The 10,154-nt window shown below is 33.4% G+C and overlaps 3 protein-coding genes across 3 annotated transcripts in view; 1 reads left to right on the forward strand and 2 right to left on the reverse strand.

Annotated features, from left to right (window-relative positions):
• Positions 1-1,391, forward strand: part of LOC104771027 — a 2,523-nt gene extending 1,132 nt beyond the window's left edge. The window contains exons 2-3 of the mRNA XM_010495500.1: positions 59-556; positions 676-1,391. Of these exons, the coding sequence (XP_010493802.1) occupies positions 59-556; positions 676-1,202 (1,025 nt within the window). The 3' untranslated portion in view covers positions 1,203-1,391. The remainder of the gene's footprint in view (positions 1-58; positions 557-675) is intronic.
• On the reverse strand, positions 1,939-3,953 carry LOC104771029 (B3 domain-containing protein At5g25470-like). The gene is made up of 6 exons (XM_010495501.2): positions 3,796-3,953; positions 3,604-3,678; positions 3,387-3,515; positions 2,685-3,036; positions 2,456-2,592; positions 1,939-2,333 (listed from the first exon to the last, which is right to left on the reverse strand). The coding sequence occupies exons 3-6, from the start codon at positions 3,486-3,488 to the stop codon at positions 2,070-2,072; spliced, it is 855 nt and encodes a 284-aa protein (XP_010493803.1). The 5' UTR covers positions 3,489-3,515; positions 3,604-3,678; positions 3,796-3,953; the 3' UTR covers positions 1,939-2,069.
• Positions 4,038-6,156, reverse strand: LOC104771030 (DNA (cytosine-5)-methyltransferase-like). The gene is made up of 8 exons (XM_010495502.2): positions 6,035-6,156; positions 5,814-5,924; positions 5,561-5,654; positions 5,363-5,481; positions 5,124-5,246; positions 4,797-4,961; positions 4,568-4,689; positions 4,038-4,467 (listed from the first exon to the last, which is right to left on the reverse strand). The coding sequence occupies exons 1-6, from the start codon at positions 6,113-6,115 to the stop codon at positions 4,920-4,922; spliced, it is 570 nt and encodes a 189-aa protein (XP_010493804.1). The 5' UTR covers positions 6,116-6,156; the 3' UTR covers positions 4,038-4,467; positions 4,568-4,689; positions 4,797-4,919.

Here is a 10,154-nt window from a genome sequence, read left to right on the forward strand (position 1 = left end):
TTTTTTTTTTTTTTTTTCAAATTCCAAATTATTTACAAGGGCAATTTGGTCATTTCAGGTATCTTACCAAACGGCGACTTCGAGCTAGGACCAAAACCATCAGACATGAAAGGAACAGAAGTGGTGAACAAGCTGGCGATACCAAACTGGGAAGTCACAGGGTTCGTCGAGTACATTAAATCAGGACATAAACAAGGAGACATGCTCCTCGTCGTTCCTGCCGGTAAATTCGCGGTGAGGCTCGGGAACGAAGCATCGATCAAGCAGAGGCTTAGAGTGGTGAAAGGAATGTATTACTCGCTCACTTTTAGCGCTGCTAGGACTTGTGCTCAAGACGAGATGCTTAACATATCTGTTTCACCCGACTCTGGTGTGATCCCGATACAGACTGTGTATAGTAGTAGTGGGTGGGATTTGTATGCTTGGGCGTTCCAAGCCGAGAGTGAGGTTGCAGAAGTTGTGATTCATAATCCAGGTGTTGAGGAAGATCCAGCTTGTGGTCCGCTCATTGATGGTGTTGCTATGAGATCTCTTTACCCTCCAAGACCAACCAACAGTACGTTATTATTACTATACTCTGTTTTATACTCTGTTTCTTGCTCTGTTTTTGTGATTCTTGAACTTGTGATGTTACGATATGATTTAGTGATGATTGTTCTATGTTTGATTTGACAGAGAACATATTGAAAAATGGAGGATTTGAGGAAGGTCCATTAGTACTACCAGGCGCGACAACAGGAGTTTTAATCCCACCATTCATAGAAGACGACCACTCTCCTTTACCCGGTTGGATGGTCGAGTCTCTCAAAGCAGTCAAGTACGTAGATGTAGAACACTTCTCAGTCCCACAAGGTCGCCGAGCCATTGAGCTTGTAGCGGGCAAAGAGAGCGCCATCGCTCAAATCGTTCGGACTGTCATTGGGAAGACTTACGTGCTTTCTTTCGCTGTTGGAGACGCCAACAACGCTTGCAAAGGATCCATGGTTGTAGAGGCTTTTGCAGGTAAAGAGACACTTAAGGTCCCTTACGAGTCGCGTGGCACAGGAGGGTTCAAACGAGCTTCTATCCGGTTTGTGGCGGTTTCGAACCGATCTAGGGTTATGTTTTACAGCACTTTCTATTCTATGAGAAGCGATGATTTCTCGTCATTGTGCGGGCCTGTCATCGACGATGTCAAGCTTATAAGCGTTCGTAAACCATAGATGAATTACAAATCCTAATACAAAAGATGCAGCGTGTGGGCTTTTTATTTTTACTTAAAAATTTGTATTTGGTGTGTTTTCTATAGGCAGATGGGGGCCTTGCTTATATTGTATTTTCTTGTATGAGAAGGCAAAAGAAACGTTGCCGTTACTTATCTTTATGTATGTAGGCCTTTTAAAATTTTTATATGGAGAGTTCGTTACAAACTTAACAAATGTGTGTATGCATATCTGATTAATTTACTAGTACATAAAAATCTTATTTCCAATAAAAGAGCATTCTAAGTTGGATGATGTCTAAGTGACAATTGCTTAATTCGATGATGTCAGATAGGTAACGAGGTCAGCATCATTAGTTGATTTGTGTTTTTCTTAGTTAAGTTGACAAGCAAGATGACTTCTAAGTTCTATCAACACTCATTGAGAAAGACTTGTAATGTCGCCATTGAAGCATAAGGACTAAGGAGCACTTGATCTTCGAGTCTACTGGTCTTTTTTTCTTTTCCCCAAGCAACAAGCAAAAAAATACCCTGCTTTGGTAACTTAACCGACATAGTACCTAGTGCCACCCACCACCAGAGAACGGAGAGTCGGGAACATCACATATTCAAGCACGAGATGGGGAGGGGACTAAATGATCATGGGCCTCCACTCTCCAAAGAAATAACGAAATAAACATTAGGAGAAACTTATCCCAATAAGGCGATAAGTATCCTCCAAATTGCACCAAAGCAACAGAAGAAGAACATATATAGCACGTAAAAGTTCGTTAAACCAACATAAGGGTCACTCACATTCATTACAATAAGTTTGGTAAACAGTAATGTTTAGAAACCTAATTCATAACAAAAGACACTAGAGAGGGACTCATCTCATATTTTCATTGAAGAAATGCACTCTGACAGCTGTAACGAGACCTCCCGAGCGTTCAAGTTCACAAACCACAGAGTCTCCGGCTTTCAGATTGTACTTTCGACATAGACCCACCCAGCCATTGAAACAAACCGATTTACCACTGGCATAGAATTTAGTAAGGCCATTTATTTTATCGTTGGGAAGAAGGTAACTCATGGTAGATTCATGGGGACCAAACTTCAAGCCATACTTCTGAATCACCGTTTTGGGCACATACTAGTTGCATCACAGAACATGGGAAATAGAGAGAAAAGACAAGTCTTAGCTGTGAAGGCAACAGATATAAACTAGTAATTTAATGAATCAAACAGACTCTTGAAGCACCTATCTATTATTACCAGAACGTCAATCTTTTTGGACAGCGTTTTCACAAAGTAGGGGTTCTCGGGGTTCAGAAGGTATCGCTCAGGGTTTTCGATAGCAGCACAACCCTCTTTCGCTCGGCAATTGGTGCCTCCATTTGCTGAGAATTCCACTAAAACAGAAACAGAAAAGAATCAAACTTTGGCATTAGAGAGAAAACAAAACAAATAGTACTGAGTTTGAAGATCTGAATGGGGCCTTTACCAGAAGCAGAGGCAGAGGCAGTGGTTGTATCCTTGTAAGAATTCGAGGGATTAGAATGAAGCGGCTCAGTTTCGGGTTCAACTCCAAGAGGTACGTCCATGATCTCATCACCATTATTCTTAAAGATTTGCACTTCAAGAAGCATCGTGTCATCGTGTCTGAAGAACAAGTTATCATTCGGACCTAAATGGTTGTCATCCACAAACTCATCCCAGTCTTCTTTTATCATATACAGAACGTCCTTCTCTCGCTCAAGCCATAGTTGCCAGGAATTTCCCCAACGAACACTAATCACAACACTGTGCTCAAATGCCCCAGACGTGCTTCCCACAAACTTATCCGGAATAATCCTCTTCATAATAAACCCATAGATCAGAACATTTGACAACAACAACAACAAAACAGTACTGGCATTAGAAAGAGGAAACATGAGACTAAAAGCTATAACAAAAGGTACCCATATGAAGAGATACAACAGGCCAATAAGTAAGAAGAAAGTTCACAAATTATAGACAAAGCAGAACAAGAAGCCATAAAAAATCTCCCCAAAAGCTTCTTGAAAGATATAAAGATCTGAGCTTTTTCGAACAACAGCAACAACAAACAGATAATACTACAGTATCTGGTAATAACAGGTGTACAAAATCAAAGAAACTCCATTTCTCGAAAGATTAGAGAGGAGGATAGTAATATTGGGCTTACCATGGATTTAGATTTCCAGCTTTGTCCTGAAGACAGAGACTTCCAAAAGCAAGGCTTGCTCACATTTGCTTGTATCTTAGCAGTAACACCCAAAGGCAACATTTTCTTCTCTTCGAAGCTGGATTGATTCTGAAATTAGGGTTTGTAAGATGGCTTTGCATGTGTAGTCAAATCAGAAACGACATTAGGTTGACGAAAAGAAAAGAAAAAAACAAACCTTTAATGTGTAATTTGGACTTTCTTACTTCACTTCTTCGATCGTCTCTTTCGATTGCTATAAACCCTAAAGTGACTGGTCAGAGACAGAGCAGAACGAAAAAAGAAGCAAACTTGTTCGGTCAAGGGGGGAAATTTCTTAATAGGTCAGAACAAAATAAAGAAAAAATAAGCGTAAAAAGCAAGTAATTACGTTAAAAGTAACGTCGCCGGAGCGTGAACTGAACGCACCGTCACAGTCGAAGGAAGCTTTACTCTCGCTGCGACTGCTCTTCTTCCTCAAATCTCTCTGCTTTAAAGAAGTGAGAGTGAGAGAGAGAGAGGAAGGACTCACAAAACCTGCCAAATCTACTGTCACTTTGACTCGTACGGATATTGTTGTGTCAAACATTATTACTGGGCCTGACCTCAGACCCATGGAGAAACTGGTCCATCTTAGTCTTGAACACTCATCGGTGTGTTTACTCTTAGTTAAGGTGACATTAGTCTAAACTTACCAGCACAGTATTCGACATCTTAAACATACAAGGTTTATTAAACAAACATAAATGTCACATTTAGCATTACAACAGTTGAGTTGGTTGAGATATTGTTACTAGCGAGGACTAGTCTTGTCTTCATTGACGAAATGCACTCTAATAGCCGAAACCAGACCACCTGACCGTTCAATTTCGCAAACCACAGAGTCTCCGATATGCAGGTTATGCTTCCGACATAAATTCGACCACCCACTGAAACACTGATGCCCGTTATAGAGCCTTAGAATGCCTTCCACTTTTTTGCCCCCGGGGAGAAGGTAGTTAATGGTGGAATAAAGAGGACCAAACTTCAAGTCATACCTATGAACCGCAGGTCGGCTCACATACTACTTCCACATACAATGGGAAACAAGGAACAAAAACAAGGCTTAGCTTTAAAGGGAAACAAAAAAAAAAAACTAACAATGTAAACACTGCTATTATTACCAGAACGTCATTCCGTTTTGTCACCGCTTTCACAAAGTAAGGGTTTTCGGGATTCAAGAGGTATTGCTCAGGATTTGTGACATGACGACCTTTTCTTCCTCGGTCATTTGTTCCTCCACTTTCTGAGAATTCCGCCAAAAACAGAATGAAACTTTGGCATAGATAACAAATAATAGTTTTGAGTTTGAGGAGTATTAAGATTTGATTATTTCCATCTAAATAGCCTTACCAGCAGCAGAAGCAGAAGCAGAAGCAGAAGCAGAGGCAGTGGCTGTCTCCTTGTGAGAACTTTGGGACTTAGCATGAAGCGGTTCAGTTTCAGGTTCAACTTCAAGAGGTCCATCGATGATCTCTATCCAAGTTGAGACTTAAATGGCAGAGGCTTTCGTTTGGCCTACAAAGTAACCAGAAAAATCAAACGATTTCAAAGTTTATACACCTTCATAATCAGCATATACTTGTACATTCACAGAGAAGTAAAAAAAAAAAAAAACAGTTTTGGGTACACAGATATGCAACAAATGTACTACGAATTCACAAGGTAAAGAGAATGTACCAGACAAAAATAGCGTGGCCTTGAATACGGAACACCAAACTGCAACGGACTCAAAATAAACTCTTGTGTGACATAATCTAATTTTGTTAGTGTATCGATCATTTCCATATGGGTATCCGAAGTCTGCACCAACAAAACACCACCCAATAAGCAAAAAATGTCTCGAATTCACAGAAAATAACTGACAACAAGTACAAATGATTGTTAACTCCAGCGGGGAAGCAAAAGCAAAAACAAACCTCAAACCCAACAACATTCTCTACAAATAACATCTGTGGAGGCTTAGTTGTATGTGGTATAAGCTCAAGAATCCTGAGAAACGAAAATGCCCGAGCATCACCAGAGTGTTTCTGAAGGCCTAACCACAAAAACTGTTTAGTATCCTCCAACACATCCCCCCAAAGATAAGCAAGTAACAACAGAGAGAAAAATATCACCTTGTCGAGTATAAGGTTGACACGGAGGAGAAAGAAGCCAAGCATCTGCATTATACTTATCTAAATCATCAGCAGTGAGGCTTTGAATATTTCCCTATGAAACAAAGAACCCAAGTCATGGCCTAAGTCACACAACTAGCATCCTCAATAATTTGCAAATGTAACAATGCCTTCCATCAACCAAACTAGTTAAGAAAATCTCAAAATCAAAATCAAAATCAAATTGTGTAGACGAACTTAACAAAGAAGGAACCTGATAGGGACGGTGTTTGAAATTATGCTGATAAACATCATTAGCAGAATCATTGATCTCAAAAGCTTCTACTACTTCTGCGACTACGCCCGACGCCGTCAAAGAGTATCTCTAAGAGCAAAACGACATATTAATTAGGGTTTTGGAAACAGAGTAGACTACACACTACACCATAAACAAAATATCAAGAATTAGTGGTGCAGGGAGAGGAGATTTTTTACCATCCCACCGATTCCACTGTAGAACTCGAGAACTCGCCATGGCTTCTTCTCATCGATTCTCGGCAAGCCTAGTTCCGCCATTGCTTCTTCTTCTTCTTCTCTGCTTAATTTTTGGAGTTTTTTTTTTTTTTTCCCTTAATTCGTTTGGGTAAAAATTAAAACATTTTATTTTATTGTTCGGTTTACTAGTAGAGAACCATACCAATCTTGTTCGGTTTACTAATAGAACCATGTTTTAAAAAAAAAATTGTCGTTTTCCTTTTAACATAAGAAAGGTCCGACGATTCAGCCTAGATCATTGTTAATTTGTCATGTAGATTATTTTAGCCCCGTGAAAGATTAATTAGACATATACAGCAAAATAAACTACAACATAACTCATTTTCTCTTTAGGTTTACTAGGTGCTTCCCCATGCAACGCGTGGATTGTGGTGTAGTTGGCACTTTCTTATTTTTTTTTGGTCTTTTTCATTTTCTCTTTTGTATTATTTCGTTTTAATTAGGCATATACGGGCTTTGTCGTCACTTTTATTTATACACTATATATTTATACATTTCGTTCAGATGTGTATAATTGTGGCGTTTACTTTTTATGAATTATGAAGATGTTGTTTCTTGCTTTTGAGGATCAATCTTATCATTGACAGATATTGTTTCTAATACATTTATTGTATTATAGATTTTTTAATTAACTGCTTATGTAAACCCTTCATACTTTGATGTTGCAATAATAAGTTATTTTTTTTAAATATCTTTCGTGTAAGTGATTATGTGTGTATGCCCATGTTTTGGTCTAATATCAATAAGATCGTTTCTGTTTTTTTTTAGTTGGCTTTGAAACCAATATTGAGTTAAGCAAATAATGGGTCGAATTATGGTGTTAATAAGTAATATAAATTCTTATGTATATATATTGTATATATGTGACTATAAATTTAGCTAACTAAAAAATTATGTAATATTTAAATACAATCTTGAACATATATATATATATTTATATTTATTTGTGGGAGGAATGTATGAAATTATTGGATAGAAGTTATTTTTGAGTTAAATGACCTTTAATGTCTTTAAAGTGAGTTAAATATTAATAAATTTTTATATGTGTCTTGACTTTTTTAAAAAGGAATACCAAGTGTTTCCTTCCAAATTTGAAGTGATATAGTATTTTAGTTTTCTTATATGATTTTATGAACTTCAATGTAAAAGTTTTTCAAAGTAATAAGTACACTCACTGATTGAATTATAAAATTTGGAGAAATGTTTATTTCGTTTAATCATCTGCTCTTTTAAATAAATTAAATAAGTATGTTGTTATTCCTACAAATAGGACAACATATATTATAGTTTAACCATGGAGTTAAGTAATGGAAATGGAACTTGTGATTGCAAGACAAAATGCTTATATGTTACACATTGATCGTTTAAAAATGAATAGGAACATCTAATTCTCAAATAAAGTTGATTGTTTTGTTAAAACCAACATATGTGAATTTAAATTTAACTATGCAAATTTAAAAAATAAATATGAATAGATTAGAAAGGCAAGAAATATAAAAGAAATATTTTTTTATATAAATAAAATAAAAATTGAAAACAATGTTAAATATATATAATACTTTCTACATTAAAATATAGAATCAAACTCTTACAAGTTACAACACATATGAGATATAACAACATTTGATATTGGTAGGAGAGGAGGAGAGAATGTTTACTATAAGATGGTAATCCAAATTAGATAATGGAGATGAATCTTTAAAAAATAGAACAATGTAATATCTATATATATATAATACTTTCTAAATTAAAATATAGAATCAAACTCTTACAACACATATGAGATATAACAACATTTGATATTGGTGGGAGAGGAAGAGAGAATGATTACTTATAAGATAATAATCCAAATTAGATAAAGGAGATAAATCTTTTAAAATAAGAACAATGTAAAATATATATCATGTAGTCTCTAAAATTAAAATTTAGCATTAACAATTTACAATGTTATTTTTTTTTTACAACCCATACAACAAAAATAAGAAATCAAAAAAAAAAAAAAAACGAAAAATGATTTGAGGTATTGTAGAAGAGAATGAAAGAATGTGAAAATGAGATAGTAAAAGAATGTCAATATGAGAGAATGATAGATTGAGAGAATGCTTATTTATATGATAAGAAATGATGGAAGTTACATTTAGAACTATGGAGTTACAATAGTAATTTATTGTGTTTGAATAAAATTGAGTGGTAGAATATGATTAATGCATAATTTATTTTATTTTCAGTTATAATTTTATTTTAATGTGTGAGTTAAATGTATTGTGTTTATTGGATCTTAAATATTGTTTAAAGCAATTAGAAAAAAAAAAAAAAAAAAAATTAGAAAACATTAAATGAAAATCAACCAATAAGGAGAGACCAAAACCTTACTTTTATATATATGATATATTGCTTTAAACTTTGAAATGAGAAATATATTATAAACAATAATTTTACATGAGAAATATATTAATTTAGCCAACCAAAATATGAATATAAGTTTAGCCAACCAAAATAAATAAAAAATATTAAAATTTAACCAAAAATAATTTCTCTTGAAAGATAATAAGTTAGTAGGAGGAATGAATTAATGTACAATTATTGGATAGGAGTTACATTTGAGTTAAATGGAGTTACATGTCTTTAATTATAAATAAATATTTTAATTTTTTATAACCTAAAATAAAAGGAATACCAAGTGGCTGAATCAAAATTCACATGATTTGGTTGTTTGTTGATATAAACTCAACACTTACACATAATATTTCAAAATAAAAAATATTACTTTTTAAGTGACAAACTAAATTAGTTTTCTTATAAAATTATATGAATTCTTCAATCTCAATAATTTTTAAAATCCCAAGGATAACTTATATTTTTTTGGTTTTCACTCATCAATTTAATTTATAGTGCTAGATTTCATACTAATGGTTTCATCTTTAGAGAATTTAGTGAAATGATATTTTTAAAATTATATTTTATTTTTATATTTAAGTTCCAGTTGAATATGTTTTGTTTTTTGGATCATTTTTTATTTTGATTAAAGACACAAAAAACCAATTGTTTAATTATGTTCTTTTTGTTTTCAAAAACCTCAAATCATAAAAAAAATATATATATATATATATATATTATATTGATCTCTGCAGATTTAACAATTGGATCACAAAACAAAATAGTCTTTATAAATGGATAAATGGATAATTATATTGATCTTTAAATATTATATTGATCTTTATAAATTATTAAAAATGATACATGAATATGTGAGATAACCAGAGACATAATAGATAATTACATATGGATCATTTCAACTTTATGATCTTATTATGTGGTGAATATTGTAAGGAAGTATGAAAATAATGACTTATAAGATGTTAATATAAAATAGAAAATGGAGATAAACATTTTAAAAGATTAAAATAAATATATAAGATATACATATCATACAAACTCTAAAACTAAGCTTTTACAATGATATTTGATTTGATTTTTTATAACCCATACAACAACAAAAAAAAAAAAAAATACAAAACAAAACAAAACAAAACAAAAAAGAGATTTGAGAGTAGTGGAAGAAGATGAGAGAATGAAAGAGTGATAGACTAAGAGAATAAGATAATGAGTATTTATAGGAAGAGAAATGATGAAAAATTACATTTAGAAAAATGAGAGTTACAATTCTAATTTATTGTTTTGTTTTAATACAATTGATTAATACAACTTAGTGGAGAAATAAAGCTAATGCATAATTTATATGGAGAATCTATAAAAATTTCAGTTTTATATTATGTGAGTTAAATGTGAAAATTAATTGTTTTAAATTTGTGTTTTAATATAATTTTTTTTTGTTAAAATTGCATTGCCAAGTGGACCAATAAGGAGAGACTGAAACTCTACTTTTATATATATGATTCATACAAGATTTACTGATTTGTGTTTTTCTTTTTGTAAGGTAGGTGTTATTTTGCAAATATTGGTTACTTTGAGGGTTTTCTTGCTAAATTGAGAAAGGAAAACGACAATTTTTTTTTTAACAGTAAGAATTTTTGTAAAAATTAACAAATTTTGTCGTCGG

The sequence above is a fragment of the Camelina sativa genome, chromosome 20 (genome assembly GCF_000633955.1).
Source record: "Camelina sativa cultivar DH55 chromosome 20, Cs, whole genome shotgun sequence".
In the NCBI taxonomy this organism is placed as follows: Eukaryota; Viridiplantae; Streptophyta; class Magnoliopsida; order Brassicales; family Brassicaceae; genus Camelina; species Camelina sativa.